The 26502-nt window shown below is 42.1% G+C and overlaps 1 protein-coding gene across 2 annotated transcripts in view; it reads left to right on the top strand.

Moving 5' to 3' along the window:
* Nucleotides 1-25853, top strand: part of gria3b (glutamate receptor, ionotropic, AMPA 3b) — a gene marked incomplete at its 3' end in the record, with an annotated part of 157070 nt that extends 131217 nt beyond the window's left edge. The window contains exons 13-15 of one of the 2 annotated variants that reach the window (XM_083785887.1): nt 15951-16198; nt 23629-23743; nt 25608-25853. In XM_083785887.1, the coding sequence (XP_083642013.1) occupies nt 15951-16198; nt 23629-23743; nt 25608-25853 (609 nt within the window). Of the gene's footprint in view, nt 1-15950; nt 16199-17156; nt 17272-23628; nt 23744-25607 lie in introns of both variants that reach the window. The other variant, XM_083785888.1, reaches the window with a different exon arrangement.
* Between the last annotated feature and the right edge of the window lie 649 nt (nt 25854-26502).

The following is a 26502-nucleotide window of genomic DNA, read 5'->3' as shown; positions in this document are numbered from 1 at the left end:
CTTTCATGATTGACCGGTTGTTTTGTTTTATACTTACAGTAAGTAAAGGGAGCAAGAATAGCGCAATTTGGATATACTCTTGTTACGTGTGAATTGTGTGTATTCCAAATTTTGCGCTCGAGTCAAAGTTCAAAGGTGTTTGGGTCAAGATATACTTAAAGCAGGCAAAAAAAAAAACTAGTATATATATATAGTACCAAAATGTACAATCTAATCTATATTGTATCGGAGTGGAAGTATGATGTAGCGAAAAATGGGAATACTCAAGTTAAGTAAGGGGGGCCGTGTCCACAGAAAGCATTTTTGAGCTACTGAACTGTCTGTCGCATATTTCGAGGGTAAAGACTCGGTCCACTTCCCGAGTGCCCGAGCATCGCGCTTCGGCGCTCCTGGAGTCTGCCCTTTTTTGATGCGGCGCCCTGAGCGTCTTCATGCAGACAATAGTTGATCTTTTGGAGAGGAGCGCAGCTCTTTTGATCCTCCTGGCTGTGAGTGCACGAGTGTCCACGTCTACCGTTGTTTATGCTAAGACGTTTGTGCTAATAACGGCAGGTGACAGGATGTTGGAGCACAGTCGCGGTTGATGGGTTTGAACACTGGGGATATATGTGAGCGCCATGGACATGATATCCAAAGCGTCCCTCCACTCATAAAATAATTTTCAGTGGCCAGAGCCCTTTCAAAGTACGTCAAATTATACTTTACACAGTGCACAGTACTTCCACAGTTACTTCCCTCCATTGTCCTGACCTCCACAACCTGCTGAATCAGCACAGTGCTGGACATATCGTCCGTAGAGCGGGCCTTCTGCTCTGACTGCTGTTCAACTATAGTCGCTCCGTAATTCCACAAACTCAATTAGTATCCGGGCCTTTGCTTGGACGATAAAGCAAGCTATAGCTTGTGTAATGTCCCTGGAAAAACTCCTCGCTGGAGAGCTATTGTCTACCTTCTATGCTTTAGTCCCAATTATACTTGTCTCTGTAAGAGAGTAAAAAATCAAATGAGGCATTTTTGCCGATGGAATGTCTTACCTCTTGAACTCTTGTGACATGAATGTGAAGTGAATGTGACGTGAATTTCAAATGTATGCGTCAGTGCTGCAGTATGTTAGTGGTTCCCCATGTGGGGTCTGGGGACCACCAGGGGTCCTTGATGAGTTAAGGGTCAGTAACTCTCACTCCCTCAGAGTTAATTCAGTGGTTCTCAACTTTGTTATAGTTCCAAGGATCCCCATTTTAATATGCATTTAATTAGCAATATCCCTTCCTTTTTTCTACTTTTTTCTTTACTTTACTTTACTACTTTACTTTTTTCACTTACTCATTTAACTCTGAGAGTGTACAAATGGTACGAATGGACCCGTATACTGTAATCAGATTGGTTTCATCAAGTCATGTTTCAACAGCAAAAAAAAAAAAAAAGATAATTGGATTATTTTCCAAATCAGAATTGAATAACAATCATTAGCCTTGTTCAAACTGCAAAAAACAATCCCACTCCAATCTGGAAAGAAAATGAGATTTGAGCTGCCAGTCTGAAGGGTCCATTTGGACCATGGCCTGCACCCAGCGTTGAGAACCAGTGTTTTTCAGTCCAATTATTCTGATCTCCATAAAGAGAGCGAGGCACAAATGAGGCATATGTTGCCAGTGAAGTACTTCTTGAACTCCTGTGACACCGAATGGGAAATTTATGCGCGCACGATTGCTGCAGTGTGCAACCTTGGAGGATGCGGGGGCCTGTCAGCAACAAAGTCTGATAACAACGTAAAAAGAGTCTCAGAGGTGATAAAAAGCAGGAGCCTAATCAAAGCGCTGCCCGCATCATGCCTAAAACTCAAAGGGGTCAGCTCATAAAATATAATTAGCTCGCTGGCCGTGGCTGGCAAATTGGTCCTGATGAAGAGAACGCCCTGTGGGTCAAAAACGCGCCTTTTGAAAGACGCACGGGATTGGAACGGAGCAATATGTCCATTGGCGTTAGGGATGAGACACGCAATTAAACCGTAATTTGACCAAATGCTGAGCGGTTATTAAGTCCCTGTACAAACACCCCCGCCCCTTTGCTCAGTAGATGAAACACAACATGGATGTCTTTCAAGTACTGGCTGGCTGATTTGACTTCAGATCAATATCACGATTGTTTTCAATCTCCGGCCTCGATCAAATCGTATCTTTATTTATAGAGCACATTTAAAACGATTGACATTGACCAAAGAGAAACAAAGCATCAACATAACACTGTACATATGCATGTGCACCCATATGGTCACATGGTATAACAAAACACATAAATCAAATAGATAAAAGAACCTCAGGTGCTTTGATTAAAAGCCAATGACAAGTGAGTCTTAAGGAGAGATTTAATAGGCTTCCAGAGCCTGGGGGCTGCTGCGGCCAAGCCACCGTCACCCACTGCTTATTAGCCTGGTTTGTCGGGGCTTGTCTGCAGACCTCTGTGCTCTGGTTGGGTGTAAAAATACAAGAGTTCTGATAGGGGCCAGCCCTCCCAATCTCCCACGTAGAGATTTATAAACAAAATGCACTTTAAAAATCAATTCTAAAATTGGCAGGGAGCCAATGAAGTGCAGCTAAAATTGAGGTTATATCGTCGGTATAAGTAAGGAGGCAAGCAGCTGCGTTTTGAACCAGGTGCAAGCGCCTGAGTGAAGAACCGCCCGATTCCGGTGTACAAGGAATTACAGTAATCGAGTGGAGAGGATATGAAGGCATGGATTGTCATCTCCAGGTGCGTGCGTGCGTGCGTCGGGTTGTTGGCTGATAGGAACCTGCCAACAGAGCTAATCTGTTTATTTATCAAATGTAAAGGAGCTGTCAAAGGAATCTAACACCAAGGTTTTTGACAGCTGGATGTTTGAGTTGAGTTTGTAGATATTGTCGTTCTTAATCTGGCAGGTCCAGTTTTTGTATTTAACCACTTGAACACCATATTCTGGGGGGGGGGGGCATTAGCCAAAAATAGCTCTATTGAGATTGAGCGCATTGAGATTGTAGAGCTATTTTGGGCAATGTGTGGTGTAGCCTACATGGGAAAATATCTGTCCAAGTGCATGCCGGGCCAACTCAGGCCCAGTTTGTTTACTGTCTAGTATAGAGGGTCTGAGTGGTTAAGAAGTGCAGTCAAACTAGTTTTCAAAAATAATTAATGAAACAGTATTGTGACTGTGATGACGAAACGCAATATGACAGTCTTTTATCTCTGTCTCGCTCATTACTCATCAGCGGGAGAGAGGCAATTCATGTGCTTCACAGCTGCAGCCTATTGGCACAATCCACCATTCATTTGCATTACCCCTGGGTGGAATTGTTCAGAACAACAAAACAAAACAAAACAAAATGAGAGCCACATTTATTTTCCTTCTCCCCCAGACGAAGGACAAGTTACTGTCTGCAGTATTGTTAGACAGCAACATAGTTTGTGTGGAATTTCAAAGTCGTTGAGATCAGAAGTTTCGAGTCTGAAAGCTCCAAGACGATGCAGAGCTTCGTAATAATTACGGACTTACTAAAGTATCGTAGTGACGCATGAGATGTACGCCAACAATAGTTCACAAACATACATTCTTCAAAAACAAGTAAAGCTCTATAGTGATCATTGCTATAGACTAGAGCAGGGGTCTTCAATGTTTTTCAGGTCAAGGACCCCTTGACCTGAGAGACAGATGAAGCAGGGACCCCCTCTACGTATTGTATAAAATTGTTTTGCAGTTTAAATATTTTCATAGATAGCTTCATAGATTTGTTTGACAGAACTATTATCAGTGTTTTGCTGGATTCATGTTAATGTGTATTTTCAGACAATTTAACCACTGTCACCACTGAAAATGCCAATATTAAAGTCAAGTAAACTTGACTTTTCCCTCTGTACTCACTCGGTTTGCTCTTTCTTTCCCTGTACACCAAACCTCGTTGCCAAAAATAGCTGATCTCCTCAGAATGGATGCTATAGGGTGTTTTCAAGTGGTTAGTGTAACAATAAATCCTACCTCACAAAGATCTGGCAGACCCCCTGCACTGTAGTAACTGAGGACGGGTCCCAGACCCCCCTGTTGAAAACCACTGCTATATTTAGTAGCAGGACTTGCTCCGTTTCTCCATCTATTTAGTAAACACAGCATTTTCCAGTGGGTCACCAATTTCATGATTCAATGTCCATAGAGTACACACTAATCAGCTTCAATGTTATGTATTCCAATTCCAAGATTTTCCACACATGTATTCATTTTATCACTTACGATTCCACTTGTTTGTCCTATAAGAGCAACCATGGGGACCACCACTATTGTGTCGGGTGGGTCCATAACCATTGCAGACACAATAGTGGTGGGGGTTCATGCACCATTCCACGGGTTACGATTATTATATACCTTGTTAGTCACTATAATCACACTAGCGGGCTACATTCATGAGCTGGACAAAGAAAATCTAGTTTCCAAAGCATTGTATTGCCAGTAAAGAGTATAGGATATCATTTGGCAAGGAGCACAATATTGTTGTTGGATACAGCCACATTTGAATGCATTAACTATTTACAAAATATTTTGTTACCTCAACCAAACAGGACACCCCAAGTCCTCTCTCAAAATATTATTCACAGGCAAACAAGAAACGATCATAGCATATAAGAGTAAAAGTACAAATGTACTTGGAAAAAAAGTACATAAGAAAACCCCCCATTTATTCTGATTGGATGAAAAAGCTATCCCAACCTCAAATTGTATTTTCTGTTTACTAGAGAGATGGGGAGAGCTCTGTTATTGAACAAACAGACAACAAACAAACGGGGGCTAAACAAAACTAATTATTGTCCTACTGTCTTACAACGGACTGGTCTGTGGAACACTGACAGGTGGTCAGGGATAGCCGCACTACTGCATTCTGGGTAATAACGAGCGTCCTAGATATGGTATGAGTGTTCAGATAGGAAATGACATGTGTGAAATGCTATTCCAAGGGACTTTTAATTAAAACTGTAGAGGGCTGACATGGGAAAGAAGGAAAAAAAAACACTGATTAATGGGAGCTGAAGTTCTATTTCAGATCTGTTTTTCAGGAAATACGTTCCGACTTAATTAGACCCATACGGCATCAACCAGCTGGAAATTTTAAATCAGGCGCAAATGTTTCAAACAAGACATATGTCATCATTCCCGACACTCCCCGCCTTCATATTTTATGATTTCACCTGCTTTCTTATTTTATTATTATTTATTTATCATTTTACAAAGGTGCCATGGCAAGCATAGCGGAGCTTATTAATGTTAAACAGTCTTTTTTTCATTTTTTTTACCGCCCCACTTCTAGCCAGTAAGGACACAGATGGAGGCAGACTTAACATGGATTTTAATGGCGTTACACATGTGGTTGTACTTGTGAATAAACACACGACATGTAAACACGGAGGGATGAGCCACCATGTTTTTTTTTTAAACAACCCAATAACTGAATTAACTTCACTCATCTCTGCCTCATCAGCGCATGATCGACATAATTATACCATTATGTTCCTCTGTCCCTCCACCATGCCGCCGCTGTCGGGTGGAATCCTTGTATGTCCAAAAGTGTTACTTGTCAGGAAATGTCAGGCGTTGGAGATATACAAGGTTTCTGTCCGACAGCGTCGATATCTGGTTGAGGTTTGGGACGTAGCGCCATAGACCACAGCTTTCTGGGACCATCCAGAAGGAAGTATCTGGGTTCTTAATAGCATTAGCCAGATTGTGCAGCTCTCGACTGTCTAGGACAGCTGGCCTGGGAGACTGCTGGCTTTGGTTGCGCTGCCCAGTGGAAGGCTGCTTGGCTCCAGGCACTTGGCACTCCAAAGCCACCCGCTTTTGGCTTCTCTGTGCTCCAGACTTCCCTGTTCACGACAGGAACTCCTACCCCCCTCCCCTCAACTGGCTAACTGGCCGTCTGTTGCGTTAGCTTGAGACAGTTCTCTTTAAAGTCCCATTGCACAAATCCTAAGTCAAAAGAAAGGCCTTAAAGTAGCTTTGCATTCATCTATTTTTGCCCTCATTCAGTATTACATATCCTACGAATTATGCACAAGTTTGATCCACCAGAACCATAGGCGATCCAAGAGAACAGGGAGGCCTTAGCTGAATGGGTGGAGAGACCCGGCAGTGTGTCAGTGTTCCATGAGAAAGACGCCCTTTCCCCTGCACTTACCTGAGAAGCACTCTGCTGGGTGGGATGAAATAGGCCTTATTATTAGAAATCTGAATCTGATTTTTGTGTTAAAGAAAATCTATATCAAAGCTTTATAGTTATGCAGATGTGCAAAAACACCAGGAATAGCATGGCTAAGAATCCAAAACATGTCAACAAAACATATAGAGTGATCCTTTAAGCTGTGTGCCTGTCCGATCTCCATGTAACAGCTGTCGTGTGTCGCTACGGTGGCACGCATCGTTTCATCATCATAATTTCTGTCACGGTATATCTGTCCATGCAGTCGGTTGAATGTTTGTGTTTTTGGACGATTAGGAAGATGATGACTTTCAACCGGCGAGGCCATGTTTATGCACTTGATGAGCTCGAGCTCCATCAAGGCCTTGGCACAGGCCGGCTGGGCTGCCGGCGTGTTTTGTAATGCACGTCAAAGGAAAAGGCTGGATCATATTAATGGCAGCGATGATAAAGTGGGCTTATGTGGCTGTTTAATTACGTGTAAAGACTGCGGTGAGACCATCAAAGATGACCGTGCCGCTGTCCTTTCGTGCACCTCATTAAACACACGCAACCATAAAGGAATGATAACTGTTGCAGAGAAACGACCACACGTCGGCATTTCGTCTCCAAAAGATCATAATGTTACCTAAAAGTCAGGGACAGGGAGCGTCGTGCTTTCGTCTTTCCAGACTGGCAGGTGTGTCAGAGACGGAAACGACAACCTCGAGCGCAGGGCTGCACTGTCACCGATGCATTTTACTAAGCGTGAAAATCAATTTCACATCTCGGCTCTCACGCCGCAGACACCGTAGACTTTCCACTACATGATATAGCACACAACGTATAATAGGCAGCAGATTTATTTTCATGCAGAGCAGCGGCTGTGTGTGTCGGGCTGGGGGGGGGGAGGTTATGCGGTGAAGGACTGCCCAAGGGGCTCTTTGAAGGAAAAAAGAGACATTTTGAGGTTAGGAAGCTCTGCAATCAGACGGCGCGCAGTGTAGAGCGCCCGTCCACGAGCGCCTTCTCAGCTAGTGTTTCAGGTCGCTGCTGAGGAGAAAGCTAGGAGGTTCCCACCACAAAGATTAGATAGTATTTACATGAAGGCGGGAAGCTGACAAAAAATTTGAGGATAGATGGACGAGACAAGTGACTGGAGTATAACCAGAGGGGAAAGTGGTGGTCTCGACGGGTCTTGTTACGTTTCTGGGGGCTGGGGGCCCGCTGGTAGGCCGTGAGGATATTGGAAGTGGGTCCCCAAATAATTGGCAAAACACTTTAATTATAATATTACAACTTTAATATTAAAAACTCTAGGTTTTCTTCTTTAAAACCTCATAACGGACCAGAAAAGGTTGCAGAGAACCACAGCTCTATGGGAAAGTGATCCTCTCAATGGATCTCATTAAACTGCAGATAAGCAGTGAGCACAGGATGAGTGGGGGTACTGGATTCCTGCAACACTTTCAACACCTCAAAGACCAAACACATTTGGTATGCTGGACCAACCCTGTGGCACTTCGCCTGAGCCTCAACCTTTATTCCTGTTATTGCCCTACCTTTATTCATACTATACAGTGTCACACAAAAGCATCAAATATAGCAGATCCACACGCTTTTGAGCTTGTAGATCTGCTACATACGCTATTTTAGAATTTTATATCCTGAAAAGGTTTGGACATTAAGGTTTCCACCTGACAGACAGAGACGATTTTAACTTTTTGTTTTTTCGTTCTTCATAAATGGGACATTGCGAGCTATTTGAGCTATTTTTGAAGTGAAAGTGGTTAAAGGGATAGTTCACAATTTTTTAGCTTAAGTTGTATGAAATACTTGCCATTAATATAGTGGTTGCAACTGTTGCCCGAGTCCCGTCGTGGGAGTTCTGCTCTGGTTGAGGTGAAATATTAAGTAGTTCCGGTCATTTTGTGGGAGGCACTGGGACCACGCATTAAAAGTAAATTAATCCTCAAAACTAACGTCATTGTTGACCTATTTCTAAAAAAGTTCTCCTTTTATTAGATATTTCAACTTTGACCCCTCTTTCACATGGAATTATTTTTTTGGGCGTAGTGATATGGACACAAAAACATAGTTCTGTGTGATAGAGGGGTAAAATATGAAAAGTTGCACTATTATGGTTGAAATTGTCAACAATACAAATGACGCTAGTTTTGTGAATTAATTTACTTTTAATGCGTGGCCCCCTGTGCCCCCCACAAAATGAACTACTTACTAGAATTTCACCAAAACCAGAGCAGAACTCCCACCACGGGACTCGGGCAATCAATAAATACAGTTGCAACCACTATATTAATGTCAAGTATTTCATACAGCTTAAGTTAAAACATTCTGAACTATCCCTTTAAGTGTGGTTGTGGTCTTGGACTGTAGAGCACCGAGTCGGTAGCGATGGAAGTTGGAGATCCATGCCCCACCCGGCTATGCAATACCTATTGTACCCGTTCCACCCATCTGTGTCCTTTTTATGCCCATATGGAGATTTCAGTATCTGTCTCTCTGTTTATTCCTATATATGGAGTTCTGTCAGGCATGCCCAAATATGGCGTGTTGTGATGTCAGAACAGGCCAGCTCCATATATGGAGTCTGGGCAGGGGCCGTGTCCAGATCCTGGGCAGAGGCCTTTTGTGGCGGTTCTGGACAACCGTGGGTCCGACCGACTCGACACCGGGCACTGCACTCCCTGTGTGGGTGTGCCTGTGTCGAATTTGAATTTGGTGGCGAACAGTTCTCAAGTTACTGCCGTACACACAGACAGACAGAGACATGGTGCATTTATAGATACCGTAGATTGAATAAAAAGCATTAACAAGAGCTTGTTTTAAGGACATGGTGGATCCACTGTGACTATAATATATAGGCTCTTTTCTCTGTTTCCTGGAAACTGACCATTTTGAAGAAGAAAAAACGACAAACGGGTCATGCTGAGCACATATTGGCCAAAACAATTGGTGGCCCCCAGAAACAAAATGTAGCTGGAATCCACGTTGGAAGTCGTTTGATAGATACTGATGGGAGCTTGAGGATGAATTATATACACAAGTGGCCAACAGTAATGCGAAACAGATACCAGACAGGAAAGAGAATAAAAAAAAAAAAACAGGTTGCAGTTCAGAGAGCGGTGGACAGAGGTCTGGAAACGCAGCATAACTATAGAATCAATACAGATTAAGTGGCTATTTAGTATGGAGAGGGCAATCTGTCTGACATTGGACTTTAATCACATGTCCTTTCGCCGACGTTTTAATGAGCACATTGGTGACTTTTGGAAACAAACAAGGGCTTTAAAAATGTCTCACCTCCGATGGGAAAGCTTCAAAAGATTGATTTAAATCACCCCGACACCCACACCCACACACACACACCACTCTCTCTCTCTCGCTCTTTTCTCTCCTTTGGTCAGTTTCCCTCTACTTTTCTCATGTCCAACTACATACTTGCATTTCTTTATTTGAGAGAGTCTGTGTATAGCTATTAAATGAACTAGGCATTAAAATACAGTAGGCCTACAGTACAGTTATGAAAGCAATGCAAATATAAAAGGAGTTGGCAAGAATGCTTCTGTTCATCCTCCTCAAACAAATACAGAACAGCAATGTATTGCTTCAAATATGATTCATTGCATCGTGCAACACACTACATAAAATACTATCCCCCCTATATAAACCATTTCACCTTCACACAGCAGAGAGAAACATCCTTGCCTGAGTAATTTACACTAGTACTGTATATGTACACAGTAGTATATGGTATTACACAATATCTCCACTACATGTGCCCTCACTCTATATGTGTCTGTATCGGTTTGGAGAATAACTGCCTGGTTCCATCCCTCATGCCTGGAATAACACACCTTCAAGACTGTTACTGGACCACTGACGGATAGTGGGAAAAACACTTTTAGACGTGATAACGTGTGTGTGTGTGTGTGTGTGTGTGTGTGTGTGTGTGTGTGTGTGTGTGTGTGTGTGTGTGTGTGTGTGTGTGTGTGTGTGTGTGTGTGTGTGTGTGTGTGTGTGTGTGTGTGTGTGTGTGTGTGTGTGTGTGTGTGTGTGTGTGTGTGTGTGTGTGTGTGTGTGTGTGTGGTGTAAAAGGTTAGATTGCCATTAAGTGATTAGCTCTAAGCAGAACACTTATGTGGGGGGGGCAACATTTAATCAAACTAATCGATTTACAATCGACACCGGCTGCAGTGTTTCCTCTGCCGCAGCAGTTGCATTTTAAGCTGCTATAACCTAATAAGCCTATAACCCTAAACTGAAGTTGGGGTTAGGCTTAGGCTTCGTTCTACTGACCGCTGCCGGTCAGTAAAACTATGCCTAACCCTAACCTCAGACAGTAAAATGATGCCTAAAGCTAACCCTGCGCTCAGTAAAACTATGCCTAACCCTAACCCTTTATTTTCTCTTACTTCAATAATGAATACATGGCCACATCTCAAAGCCCCACGTAGATTGGAACACACATCTGAACAGGGCCTTTGTACTATGACGGAAAAGAGGCTTGTGTGTAGAGATGGATTTGTGGTGGTGTATAATGGCTCGAGAAATGTCCATTTCGTTGCCGACAATGGACCGACACAGTTACTGTTCCCTAATTGAATTCTAAATGGCCACCATCCAACGGAATGAGCATGATTACATGTCAAAGCAGACCAGAGGTGACTTCTATGTGTTACTCTCTCTCTCTTGTGACAGTGTGCGTGTGTCTGTGTGTCAGCCATATATCATCATATTACGTCCCTCCGTTTTGTTTTCTTTCCGATACCCATCTTCCTTTCCCTCGCTCTCTCTTTGCGTCACTGCGGGTGACTTTAGCTCGCAAGTGAAATCAGCTTATTTCGTTTTATTTAGGTCTATTTTTTGCTCTCATTTCATCCCTGCGCTGATATTGATGAATTGACTTCATAAAGCACTGAGGCAGCACACTCTGTTGCCGCTAATCAATGCACCCGCGAATCAATGCACCCGCGAATCCATTCCTTTTTGCTCGTTTGAGGAGGCGTTGCTGTGCCGCGGTCGCTCCTGCCTGTCCCGCCCGCCCGCCTGCCTTCTCCGCTGCAGCCTTTTGCAGACGAGGCACCGGCTCTTTGGGGAAATTGTCCTCCAAACTAGCGTCGTCCCTTTTAAAGATGTGTGACACATGCAAATGTAACACATTTAAACAAGATCGTCAACAAAAACAGCAGGTCCAAAGATGGCTAACCCCACTTTTGTGGACAAAGTGTACCCTCAAGTAACTACTAGCTGCGACCGTAGGTGGCAGATTACTATGAGAACCTGCAAAGGCTGTCGCTCCGTCAGTCACGCGTCCATATATGATTGTCAGTCCATCACGCCTCGTGACATGCTCTGTATATGGCCGTCTCCATATATGAAGATCACGACACTGACCTCATCAAACTCATGGATTGCCATACATGGAGAAGACTGCATTCACCTAGATCTGCATATATGGAGCCGGCCAGCAAATCTACATCTGACCTCAAACCTCAAAACCTTAGATCTCCATATATGATCTGACCTCATCAAACCCTGTACACTCAAGACATGCTCCATATATGGCCAGTACAGAATTAATTATGTTGATCTGACGCCCCATGCAAAAGCGCCAGCACTCACCCAGCAGTCTGCCGTCACCCAGGCAGACTGGTATTCAGAAGTACAACTCTAATATTGATGCATTGCATTAAAATTTAGAACATTTCGCATAATTTTCACTATACTTGAAATAGCGTTTAAGTTGTTTATTCATAATATATTTGTGTACGTTTGTGTCAAAAAGTCAAAAGTAGCCTACCTTTTTGGGACTTTGGGATTTGAAATGTAATGCAATTTATTTTTCATAAAATACTCCACAAATATACTTCACAGTACTCAAGTAAATGTCCTTAGTTAGTGTCCACCACTGATGCGTTGTATTTGCATTGAAATAGAATGCCCCCCCCCCCCCCACACACACACACACACACACACACACACACACACACAACCACCATATCCTCCACTTCATCTATGCGGGGGACATTCATCATTTTGACTTTTTAATTTGCGTTATATAGCTGTCGCCTCTCATCCTCAACCCTCTCCTGTGACGAACGCCACCAAACAAACATTACTGGAATGCATAACGGCAACAATGCGCCTCAGTTAAGTCAAGGTTAATGTCTTTGTTTATTAATACCGATGTGTCACGGGAAGATTTGCCGCTTCGCAAATTGATTGTTTATCAATTTGGAGACAGTGATTTGGCGTCAGGAGCCGTGGGACATGCAAAAGGCATGATGATTAATGTCACTGTGTCTGGCTCTCACACAATGCATTCCACGTGCTCTTTGTCCTTCCGTCTGTATGTTTACAAGATCAAGGTTCAAGGGTTCAAGGTTGTACTGTATTGTTACATCCTGTGTACAGGTACATGAGAGGAAAACATATTTTGGTTTGGCTTCCTACGATATGCAGGGTCATGTCAGGTGGACATTCTGCACACTGTTGAATAAAAGAATAATAAAAAATAATCCCCAGCGCCACCTGGTGGTCACCAGTTTTGGCTTTCGTTGCCAATTAGCCCATTATAAAAAAATAAAGAAAATGTAATTATATTATGCATGTAATGTGCATGTCATCACCTGCTCACCAGATTAGAGGAATTATCAAAATATGGATTATTAAAATAAAAATAAAAGAATATAAAAAACTCGTCTTATCGTCCATGGCAATCAGTGCATAATTGGATTCAACTCGTCTTAATGTTTCTAGCACTTAAACTGTTTTAATATAATGTTTTCTAAATTCCCCAGTGGTCTAGCATAGTCGAAACTGTGTTGTGGTTGCATGGGTAAAGTAGCTGCCCACCACCACAGAAGTCTAGAGTTTTGAATCCTCTGGTTTGGCCCAGTGTCTAAACTCTAAAACGACACCACCAATTCCCACGGGCTGAGGGCAGCTATAGCGCCTGACAGCAGGGAGTGTTGAACGGGAGGAGTAGGACGGAGGTGCTACATACGTCCTCCCGGTAGGCGCTCCTCACTGACAGGTGTGCCAGTACGTACGGTGGTGCAACAGCAGTGGCAAGACTGTTGGGAATTACAGTGCACGCATTACATAAAACACTACTGCACTGTACACACAGTATAGGCCTACAGAAATACCACACACGGCTCACAGATACTACAATGCACGCAGTAACAACTCGGGAACAGAGAGCCTGGGATGTCTGGACTCTGGATGCAAAAATAAATCCAGTGGCGTTGAATAATTTAATTGATGCTTATTATAGATACTGTAGCGCCACGCTCACCCAGATTCCACTGACTTGCAGGAGCTGCTGAAGCAGCTAATGTGTGTATCTCTAAGCATGTTTTATACTTAGCTGCGTGCCGGTGTTGTGCACTGCATGGCAACCAGTAGAGTGGCAACCAAAATGTTGTAGGCTATCTCAATGTTGTTCTTTTTCTCCAGAATGTAAAAATAATAATAATAATAAATGTATGGTCTGAAATAAGGTAAAGTATACACGATTTGAACATGCTTGAAAATGTGACATTTAAGGCCTAATATTTCGACACCTGTAGAGCTTGTAGAGCGACTATTTCCGCGGATCAGGCATTCCCCCGCTCAGCGTGCTGCCTTGTCTCTGCATGGCCCATGTTGTTCTTGCTCGCTTTCTTGCTTGAGTCATAAAGAAAATGGTTGTAATAATAATTTAGCATAAAAGAGCGTTATAGCGTAGATCAGGGGTTCTCAACCCGTGGGTTATTCTGGGGGGTCCCCAAATTATTTTCTAAATGATTTGCAACTGAATGGCTGGAAAATGGAAATGAAGAGTTTACATAGTACACATAGTACATGCATAAACTTTCCTTGATGATTATATCTGGTTTCAGTATTTATTTATGATATATTTTAGGTTATTTTTGCAGTCACTGTATTGGGGGTGGGGAGGGGGGGGGGGGGGGGGGTCGCGAGACATGGCCAAAGCATTTCCGGGGGTCCCCAGACAAAAACGTTGAGAACCCCTGGCGTAGATGACTACAAATGCAGTGCTCAACGTCGCCAAGATTGCAACGTGAGCAAACAAATGGATTTTTCCCACATCAGACCCCCATTCCACTGATCGTGATCATTTTGAAATGAACCGTGCATTTTATTAACAATTAACCTCATAATGCCAATCATTACGGAACCTTAATTGGATTTTTTCCCCCCACACTATTCTAGACGTTGTATCACATGTTGCTTTGAGGCTGTCAATTTGGCTGAATGGTTAATATTTGTTTTAAGATATCACTGACTGCCATGGCAAATATAATTTCAGTGCTTATTTATCATCCCATTTAGAAGTAATTGGTCTAGAGCAGACACCACCATATTTCAAAAGCTACTGTAATATTTCAGTCGTTCAATGAGGCTCCGGATGCTTTCCGCACATACTTTGTCACCGATGGATTTTCTGTCCTATTATTTATTCTCATTTGTTATTTTTTGAACTGGTTATGTGCTCCACACTCAACAACGCAGAGGTCTTGCCAGTTCATATTTGTGATGTCATGTAAACACAGTTTCCTGCATTATAGCTTAGATCCACAGTTTTACAGCATTTAGCCTTTTCTTTTGCACCACTGCCATTATTAGGAAATAATTATCCCTCAAAGTTGCAGCCGAGCCCACTAAATCGCTTGTTGTTTGTGGGCCAAATTATCCGCCCTAGTCCAATTTGCATAGGATTAGCTCTGCATGCTGCCCAGCAGCGCTTCAACCCTCTTACTGAGCGGGTGAGGTCTGATTCCTCACCTGCGGTGAGCCTTGGGCCGTAGCGATGGATGTTTATGCCAATGATTCTTAAACCTCTTCATGTCAAGGACCCCCCCCCCCAAATCTGTGTTGTTATTCGGGTACCTCTGCCTGATTCGCTGCCTTGTTTCTGCTTTTAATTTAATGTTTTGTGTTTTGTGCTTTTTTTTGTTGCTTTTCTCTTATTTGCTCTGTGAAGCACTTTGCGCTGCATCCATGTCATCTAAAAGATCTAAAAGCTCTCAACGCATCGCCCCGCAAAACGTTGTGAACTTGTAGATCGGATATTTTCGAATACAAGTAAACTTGCAGGGTCCCTGCATGGGGAATCGGTTTCATTGTCACGTCACAGGTGTACAGGTGTAAATCAGCAAGCTCCATCATTTAGTTTGTTTTCCAAGGGGAAAGAACAAAGAAGTGGACACAGAGGCAGAGTAAAAAGAAGGGAAAAAAGGCAATATATGTATACACGTAGCATAATAAGCAGCAGGTATTTACATGAGGTCAGGCATCAGATGCCAAAGAGGTACTGTAGGTCCACATAGCAGCAGGTATGAGTTTGGACATACAGTAAGTTGCATACAAAGGTAGTTTGTCGCATTAGGCAAAATCTTCACAGATACTATAGCACTGCCTTTTGCATGATGTGTTATGAAATGGATCCTGTGAGGTCTTGTACTTTGTGATCTTTGGGTGGTTTGCTATGAGCCCACCAATGCAATGTTCTCCTGAAGTATTCGAAGACATCACATACGCCATATTCCCAGATGTCTATGAATACTTCAAGCTGCGTTTCGCCATTGAAAACAAAAATGACCATGCAGTACGAGAACACGTCACGAGATCTATTCTGCGTGTCTAAATGCTGTGATTTCTAAATCGCTTCTCTCCTCTCTCCCTCTCCCATCCCCCCCCCCCCCCCCCCGCCCCCGAACACAGCGATCCAAAATCGCAGTGTATGAGAAAATGTGGTCGTACATGAAATCTGCCGAACCCTCAGTGTTCGCTAAGACCACGCCCGATGGTGTAGCCCGGGTACGAAAGTCGAAGGGGAAGTTCGCCTTCCTCCTCGAATCCACCATGAACGAGTACATCGAGCAGCGGAAGCCCTGCGACACCATGAAAGTTGGAGGGAACCTCGACTCTAAGGGCTACGGCGTGGCGACGCCCAAAGGCTCAGCATTAAGGTGGGTGGAATAATATAACAATGTACTCCATGTTGTTATAGTACTCCACCTACCCTGATGTCCTTCTGTTGTCATTCTCTTCTCTTCCTCCTCTTGTTTTTGTTGTGGACACAGTAGGTAACTGTTTTTTATGCATTTGGATACCACGGTATATTCATGATTATTCGTGTTTATGTATTGTGTGTGTGTGTGTGTGTGTGTGTGTGTGTGTGTCACAGTGTGTGTGTGTGTGTGTGTGTGTGTGTGTGTGTGTGTGTGTGTGTGTGTGTGTGTGTGTGTGTGTGTGTGTGTGTGTGTGTGTGTGTGTGTGTGTGCGTGCTAGTTGTTGACTTGTGATAATATGTCAAGTGAAATTCATAATATCATATTGCCAGAGCTGACAATCATTCCACTTTTCCCGTTTTCTCTTATGGTTGCTTCTCTCTCTCTCCTTTGATCTCTCCGTCTGTCCTGTATGCCGTCTTTTTTACCTGACTGTTGTGATGTCACTTTTAATTTAACAGTTCAGCGGTTTTTCAATTTAGCCTTTTAGAGCCGCTCTGTCACTTGTGACGAACGTTAATTGCATGATGTTTGTTGTTGTTGTTGCTGCTTTTCTTCTCAATGACGAGTGTCCCAATCCCGCACACTTCAGTTCTAAACAAAATGTAACCCTTCATGCCACCTTTTCCAAGATTTAACAGTCTTTGCCTTTTTTGTAGAAAGCCTTTCTTAACCTCTCCGCATTCCTTAAATTCTTAAACAATTTGTCCTTTTTCCTAGAACCATTCCAATTAACAGATGGCATTCCTCGTGTTAAGCCCCTCTGCACAAGTGGTAGCCTCTCTACCAGTCTGAAGTTTTGATTTTCTATCATACTGATGATTCGTGCTATTATGATCATTACTATTATTACCATTGCATTAGATTTCTCACGGACCTGTGCATTTACTTACAAGCTATGTTTTATCGTTTCAAGAAATGCTGTTAACCTGGCAGTTTTAAAACTGAATGAGCAAGGCCTCTTGGACAAATTGAAAAACAAATGGTGGTACGACAAGGGAGAGTGCGGCAGCGGGGGAGGTGACTCCAAGGTCAGCCTCGATGATGTCACCACAATCGGGTACCATAGTGCAGAGTAATCGGCAAGGCTGTTGCAACGACCCACCCAACCAAAACCACCCACCCAAAACCAAACCGACTGTCCCACTGCCCTATGGCGCAGTACTAAATTATAACCAGAAAAGGTCTGGCCCAGGCTATTTAACAATTCACATCAAACTAAGGAACACTTTCTTGACAAGCAGAAATATATAGTATAGGCTATTCAGAAACATGGTAATTTGTTGATGTACGGCAGTGGTTCTCAAACATTTTAATTGCAATGACCCCCATAACCCTTACTGGTCCATTTGTTCCATTTGTACACTCGCAGAGTTACAGATTTGTTAGGGTTTAAGGTTTCCTCTACCCCACATTGAGAACCACTGATATGTATGGACGCAACTAAGAATCATGATAGATGGAGATAGTTGTGATTGCTTCCTTTGCTTGACGCAGATGTAAATGTCCCATTGTAAAGTTGAGATAGGTCAATTGTAGCGTGACTTAGGCTGCCCTGCAGTTGTGAAAGGAAGAATTTTAATTTCTCCGGCCTTATGCATATGTAGGGCAGCTAACCTTGTGACACAGACTTTGTCTATAGCTAGTACGAAGACATCTACTGAACATGCCAAATTCATGATATTTGATATTTGGTGATGTATTTATATGGCATTGAAATGGATGCGATCAATTCCAGGAGAAGGTGAAGTCTGTTTTATCATAACAGCGCCAAGGAAAAGTCAAGGCTTTGCAATAAGTTACTATAGCTAATCCCAGTCTTATTGCTGATCCCAGTATCCATGCATCCATGACACTGGCAGGCAGTGGAGAAGCCGTTGTGGACTGGGCTCTTAAACAAAGCCAGAAATGTTGGTTTACTCCCAAATGAGCGAAGCCTCAGCCGAGGCCCGTAGGGACGCGAGGCGAACAGCGGAGTCTTGAGGGGACTAAGCATTTAGCAGGCAAACGTGAGAATTCTAATTAACACAGAGATTGGAGTTCTGAACTCTGATGGGGTACTGGCTCGTACGACTCTGGTCAAGTTTGAAATGTTCATGCATAAACGACGTACATCAGTGATTCTCAAGCTTTCTACCACCCAGGTTGATATGCGATGGTGGCCATGGACCACCATTTGATACTTTTAAAAAAGAATCCTCAAACTCTGGGACACTATAATCCTCACTGTTTATTTAACTCTGAGAACGTACAAATAGAACGGTTCCATGTGTACGCTCTCAGAGTTCTCTCGTTTCTCTGAGACGAACAGAGCCATAAGTGTCCATTTGGACCCCTGGTGGTCCCACAAGCTGAGAAACAGTGATGTACGTTATATCCGGTGCCTACTGTATGAAGTGTATTCTCTCTCTCTCTCTCTCTCTCTCTCTCTCTTTGCCAGTCTGTGGTCCAATGACAAATGACGTGCCCATTATGGAAGATAATGGTGCACAGTTGTGAAGTCCTCACTCCCCATCATGCTACTATGCAACAAGTGGCATATTGTACAAGCTATAAGGCATAACGTTCTTTACCATTCGGGTCAAGTTCCATTGACGAATGACCCCCGGCGCGCTGGGACGCATGCTTTGATTTGGGCCTGGCTAATTGGCTTGATTACAGATTAGCTTGCAATGGCGCTGTGGGAATGTCGCATGTGTCGTGGCGCGGGCGACGCTTAAGATGATTTGGCATGAAGCAATGCTGGACTGCGATGAATTGTCCATGTCCGCTGTGTCGTTGTTTTAACATGGCAGCATGGCTGCAGGCCGTGGTGATTTTTTTTTTACTTTTATTTTTAATTAAGTAAAAGTATCAATACTGCAATGTAGAAGTCTGGAATTCAAAATTTACTTGAGTAAAAAGTACAAACGTATTTTTGGTATAAAAATGTACTTGTGCAAGAAAGCTCTCATTGTGCAGAATATCCCATTTCAAGGTTTCAAATGTATGAAAATCTTTTGAAAATGATCTTCGAGCTCACAATGTGTCACAATGCGACACATTGTGAGCTTGTAGATCGGCTATTTTCAAATGGTCTAAATGTATAGTAGTGGCTAATGTATGTTTTTTAATAATAATCCAAATCTACAAAGTAACAAAAGTTTTCAAATAATTGTAATGGAGTAAAAGTACAATATTCTGACATGTATAGGAGTAGAAGTAAAAGTATTGGAAATTGGAAATACTCAAGTAAAGTACACGTACTGTACTTAATTGTACTTAAGTACAGTACTTAAGTAAATGTACTTTGTTACTTTCCACCACTGGCTGCAGGCTCATACATCCAGTCTCCCTAAAGCTCTCTATGGCACTGCATGGTTCTCAGTGTTTGGTATGGGGGACCAGCAGCGGTGCAGAATGCAGACGGACCCTTACGAGGTCTGTAACTCGGAGAGGGTACACTCTTGACTTAAATAAGCACTCTGGTTCATTTTACAGTGTAGAATTGGGGTTCCAGTATAGGGTTTAGTTCAGTGATTCTTAACCTTTTTTCAAAGGACTCCCATTAGGACTCAAAGACTCAACATTAGGCCATGAAATGGCCCAATTATGCCCCAAATCTACACTGTAAAATGTGGCGACGTTGAGAAACGGTGGTCTACTGTATATGGAAATGAGTTTTGTCCAATGTTTGCATTGTTAACCATTGCCATATGTTCTATTACTGTAGTCACTGAGCGCAGTGCTTCAGGAAGCCTCCTTGGGGTACTGAGGGGTATGTATGTATGGGAGGCGTATCAAAGCATCTCTCCCTCTCTAGTGCTGCCATCAGTCTCTTGTGCACAGGTATGTACCCTACTCCCACTTGGTGGGCCGTGAGGATATCACAAGAGGGCAGGGCTGTCACCATTACACATTTAAGCTGACGATTAATTGTCGCACAAATTATTTCGATTAGCGATTTAATTGATTTTTTCTTTCATTGGAACGTTGCAGAATAACTGTAATTATTTATTTATTTATTTTCATTCCTTACGACACATCACAGTGACATGTTGTAAGCTTGTAGATCTGCTATTTCTGCTATTTTTGGAACATTTTGAAAATGTATGGGCATTTTTCAACATGGATACGATTGACGGTTATGCAAAAAATAATTGCGATTATCTCAAATAATTGCCATTATGTAATAATTGTGACAGGCCTACAAGAGGGCCCGGCCCTCACATAACTAGTGAAACTCTTTTTTTAGTGATTATAAAAAACTACATATATAAATAAATGGAACACCATCGATTACTTGATGATTAAAATAATCATGGTTTGAAAATACACCCATCTGACCACTTTTGTCCTGGCATTTCGTTGTGTCATTTCTTCCAATATCATATTAATGTTCTCTCTCCTGATTAGAGCTGGAGCTGGAGAGACGAGGAGACCTGTTACTTTGTTTGTTAGTTCAAGTTTATAATTTGGTTATAAGTCATGTACAAATATGACATTTCATACAATGGAAACAAAAACAAAGCACCACAAGACCCCCGGTTGCGACCCCTCAGGTGGTTGCCAACTTATTTTGGGGGGTCCCCAGATTATTATTAAAAACAAATGCAAATGAATGGCTGGAAATAGTAAGAGTTTACATATAGCACACACAGTGCATGCATTAACTCCTTAATGATTATATCTGGTTTCATTATTTATTTCTGATGTATTTTCTCTATTATTAATTTGTATTGGGGCTGGGGAGGGTGGCGGAGTGGCCGTCGCGAGACATGGCTAAAGCATTTCCGGGGGTCCCCAGGACCCAGCCAAAAAACGTTGAGAACCCCTGCTTTAAGTGGTCAGATGGGTGGGCCTGGGCCTTGAACGCTTTCAGGATTGTAAAGTGGGCCCTTATGCAGAAACGGGTTGGGAACCACTGATCTGATCTACTCTGTGACCCCTACTCCACCGGTTGGGAAGCAGTTTTTTGTCCATGAGCCAGACCTCCAAAATCGGAATGTTATGAATTGAGTGGGCAAAACCATACCGATATGAAATTGTTTATAGGATCAATATAAGTCAATTAATATATGATAACCCTTCCACAGTATAGTACATTTATCATATTTTCTATTTTTTGCATATTTTCCTACATAATGCCTAATTTGCATAAATATTTCAGAAAATGTGTAATACATTGTGTTCGTGTACGTAACCACCGAGTGGCGCGCTACAAGCTTGTAGGTCTGCTATTTTTGAAAAATCGTGAAAATATTTATTTCAGAAAACTGGAGAATTTAGAAGAATTTTATCCTATAAACAATTTCATATAGGTATGGTTTTGCCCACTCAATTCATAATGAATGTTCTAATGTTGGAGCTCTGGCTCATGGACTAAGAACTGGTTCTGAACTGAACCCGTTCCCAGCCTGTGTGTTGCTAGGCTGCGGCTCACCCAGTGGTGGAAAAAAGTACTCAAATCATTTACTGAAGTAAAAGTGTCAATACTGCAATGTAGAAATACTCTGGTACAAGTAAAAGTCCGGAATTCTAAATGTAATGGGAGTAAAAGAACAAAAGTATTGTCATGAAAATGTACTTGAAGTACCAAAAGCAAAAGTACTCATTGTGCAGAATGTAAAGTTTTTTTTTTTCCAAAATACTTTTGAAATGGCAGATCTACAAGCTCGCTTAGTGACGCATTGTGAGCTTGTAGAACCTCTTTTTTCAAATGGCCGGTACTGTAACAACTAAACTTTTCAAATAAATGTAGTGGAGTACAATATTTGGATCCGAGATAAGTAAAAGTATTGGAAATTGGAAATACCCAAGTAGGCCTAAAGTACAAATACCTCAAACTTAAGTAAATGTACTTAGTTACTTTCCACCACTGCTTTTATAGGAGCAACAAAGCGGAGGCATTCGGTTCAACACACACACACACACACACACACACGTCTTCTCTTTGCCCTCAGGCGTAACATGCTGTAGTGTAGATTGAGTTTCAGACACAGAGCATGTTACAGGGTAATTGCATTGTTAATCAATGTCTTCTCTGAGCCAACACAATGGCCGCGTCCTGGCAGTCTGCTGCTAAGCGTTTGGCTATGAGGGATATACAGTGGTGTAATCTTCTCTCTGTGCATAATGCATCGCACTGCTCCCCTTGGGGGACATTGTTCACCGGGAGCAGCCGGGTCACTCGTTTATCGATGGACTGTTTTCTTTTCGCCTCCGTTGGTTGCTTTTTCTATTTTTAGAGAGTGCAACACCTTTGGGATTGATCCGAGGCTAGTGATCCACAAAACTGGTTCATGAGCAAAGGAAACATCCATCTTTAACAGTTATTACCCGTGTTCTCCACGATATCCTTTCCACCGTTGCCGCACAAATGCGAGGCGGCGTAAATGTAACGTTTAATGTCGTTTTAATGGTGTGTTCGACATCACATTTATATACCTCGCAATGTTACTTCGGGTCTGGTAACAGATGCAGCAGAATGTGGGGTTGTTTTCTCTTCTTTCAGGTTTAGTTAGAAAGCACTGCAGAGTTTGGTTGTGTGACACGGGTCATTTGACATTAATCTCTCATGTAATTGGGAAATAAAGTGTTCTTGGTGATATGGCTGGATATGGCACCTCAGGATTTGTTGTTGCATAGATGCCTGGGTACAATAACACGGGCCGTGGTTTGGTTTGGATCAAGCAAAAATGATTAACAGTCTTAACCCCGGGAATCCCTTTTGGTGTTAGCATTATGTTATGCTTTAGCTATTGAAAAATAGCAGATCTACAAGCTCATAGCGTGCCACCGAGTGGCGCGCTACGAGCTTGTAGGTCTGCTATTTTTGAAAAATCGAAGAACGACTGACATGGAAACATAGCTTTTTCAGAAAACTGTCAGGATATAGAAGACCTTTTTAGAATCTGATCTCAGGTCAGAATGGGTTAAAGGTAGTGGCGTGCAAAGATAGAAACAGGTGTTTACTTTTTGACGGCAAATTCTATTTTATATTTTTCTGTTTAATAGAAGGTTCCTGTTGGATTGAACTTGTTGAATTAAATACCGTTCAGAAAGTGGCTCTAAGTTTATTAAATGCCACCCCCCACCCCCCCCAAACCAGTACGCCCATGGACATTCCTTCTATATATATAGACTTGCAGATCGTACCGTGGGTACCTGCCTGTCGCCATGTAAACAGCGCCTGCCGATTACTCAAAGCGATACGGGTAGGTCCTGGCTTTAGCATAGGGCTTATCGATGAAGGTAACAAGCTATAGAAATGCCTGCTGTCTTGTCATGTTGCCACGGCCAGGTGCCCTGCCTTATCGCTTTGTATAAAGTATGTTAGTCATTTTAAAACAGTTGAATAACATAAAATAACATAATATAATGTTATTTATGTTATTTCCCACGTGAAGAACTCCTGTAAACCTTGCAGTATTGAAACTCAGTGAACAAGGCATCTTAGACAAGCTGAAAAACAAATGGTGGTACGATAAGGGTGAATGTGGAACCAAGGACTCTGGAAGTAAGGTCAGTGAGCTGCAGGTCTTTTTGACGTACTGTTCATATGCAAAGACCAGAACATCTATAGTGTACATTTACTGTTCATATGCAAAGACCAGAACATCTATAGTGTACATTTTCTTTGTGATAAACATTTTTTTATTTATTTTTTATTTTTGTTAGTATTTGAGACTTTATTTTTTGTGTGTTTTCTTCTGCCACAGACTGTAATGACAATTTGATGTGGCATTAACTTATGGCACTTTCCCCAAATTCTGAGTTTGAAAGATCTTTTCTTTTTATTACATTTTTAGCTTTTGTGGCCATGGAAATTGGACACTTTTTGATACAATATTAAACAGAGGAACTCATTTTTTAATTGTAATCGCTTGGGGAAAACGTAAAAGTGCCTAAAATATATATCTCAATTGACTTGACTAGTCTTTCACCTCAACAGTTAGTTATAAAGTGCTGTTTTCCCCCCTCATTTTCACTCTTGACATTCATGATTCTTTAACCATTATGCTGCTGTTTCTATTCACCAAATCTTTAATTCAAATTTGATTTATTTGTGTTCTTACTAATTTGCATAGAGATGTGTCAATTAGATTCTTTAGCCTCCTGTGATGTGATGAACAAACAGCGCCTCTTGTTCGTTAAAGTAAAATCTGAACTAAAGTAAAAGTCTTGTATTCAAAATTGTACTGTACTGTAAAGTACCAACAAAGTCAAAGTAGGCCTACTCATTATGTAGAATGTCCCGAATTTCCTTTTTTTTCTCGAAGGTTTTCAAAAATTGTAAAAATCTTTCGATTCAACGTGCACACCACTCATTGTGCTGTGCACGTTGTGAGTAGATCGTTTATTTTCCAAATAGATCAAACTATACAATAGTATGTTTTGTAATCTAAATCTACAAAGTAACTTCAAATAACTGTAGTGGAGTAAGAAGTACGTACAATATTTGCCTCTGAGATGTTAGTGGAGAGTAGTAGAAATATAAAGTATTGAAAACTGGGAATACTCAAGAAAAGTACCTAACTTTACACCACTGGAGCTGAAAGGGAGAGGCTCTGTTTGAACATTACAAGAAGTTGAGGAATGCAATAAACCAACAATTTAACCCTCTGAGATTTAGCCAAGGCCACCGGCGCACACAGATCAGCATCATTAGATACGCATTTGTGTTTGATGATGTTCACACTTATAGGGTTAAAACTGCAAATAGTAAAACTCTCATGAACAAATTGTTAATGGCTTGGTAGGTAAACAGCAGCAAAATGGTTTTGATGCAGTTCTTAAAACCTTAAAACCTAAAGCTTTTTTTTCCCTCCTCAATCTTTTAATGGAACTACCATCCATCTAGTAATTAACTGTAAATTGGCTGTAGGCCTACTGTATGACATTGTTGCCATGCAGTTATACATACATGTCGCGACAGGGCGGCCTACGCGATACTGACCAGCTTCCTATAACATGGTCAAGAGCAGGCAGAAACTCAGCGCAGGGAAAGCTCTACATTCACCAACAGATCGAACATAAGAGTTGGCTCGTTTTCTCCCCCAGCGGAGGCTTGTTTGACTCTGGGAGTCGGAAGGTCCTCGACTTTCTTGACATCCACAGGAAAACCTGTTCCGCTTATAGATTACGAGAGTCAACCTTAGAACCCCCATTACTTCTTCAACCTTTTGTTGTTCATAGCCCTTTATACTCATAATAATCTGCCATTGGTAGTGCTAGTAAAGACATGGCGAGTTAACTGTAGCGTTTGTAGATTCATAGTATACTAGACTGTAAGGGATAATCTTGAGGTGTTTGAGGCTGTGCTTGTGATCTGTATTCTGTCCTCTCCACTGCAATGCTCTAACTATGCTCCTAACCTTCCCCACAGGACAAGACGAGCGCGCTCAGCCTAAGCAATGTGGCTGGGGTCTTCTATATTCTGGTCGGAGGACTGGGGCTCGCCATGATGGTGGCCCTGATAGAGTTCTGTTATAAGTCACGGCAAGAAACCAAACGCCTGAAATTGGCAAAGAATGCCCAGAACTTTAAGCCGACTCCCCCGACCAACACCCAGAACTTTGCCACATACAGGGAAGGCTACAATGTCTACGGAACTGAGAGCGTGAAGATTTAGGGGTACGATGTGCATGCTCATTCTTTCCCCACGCCTCAAAACGCTAAGATAATATGAATAATATATTTTCCTGCTGTCTCACGCACAATACATTATTCATTTGTCAGGTTTTCTTTTGCGGAGCTGTTGCTCGTAATTTTGTTTTGTTCAGTGTGACACTGGGTGCAACACAACACATGCCAGATCACATTAGAGCTCATATAAATGTATGTATAATATATGTTGACCTATCTATAGCTTCATGTACTATTGGGCCTGGGCAATGTGATGTTTAGGCTATACGTTTAACGTAATACGATATAATTAATGGATAATTAAACGTATGTTGTAATTAACTTAATTTGAACGACTGATGACATAATAGCATAGCGTTAAAATGTACTTACACTAATGATCCTTGCTCTCTGATTCTGGTCTAAGCCGTTAACAGAGTGTGTTGGAATTTTGCCCACAGTAGTAATATAACTGCACATCAACGCAGATAATTCATAGTGTGGTTTGCATTGATTTGCATTGCAGCCGTAACATCCAAATGCTTGACAGGGACTTCCACCACAAGTAGATATGACATTGAATTTCCCCTCTGGGATCAATAAAACAAAATCTAATCTAAAATCTAATCTTGATACTTCACTGCACAGCTGCTTTC

This window comes from Protomyctophum parallelum (assembly GCF_964188405.1).
Source record: "Protomyctophum parallelum genome assembly, chromosome: 16".
NCBI lineage: Eukaryota > Metazoa > Chordata > Actinopteri > Myctophiformes > Myctophidae > Protomyctophum > Protomyctophum parallelum.
The sequence above is the reverse complement of the archived record's forward strand: the minus strand, read 5'-3'. Positions and strand labels throughout refer to the sequence as shown.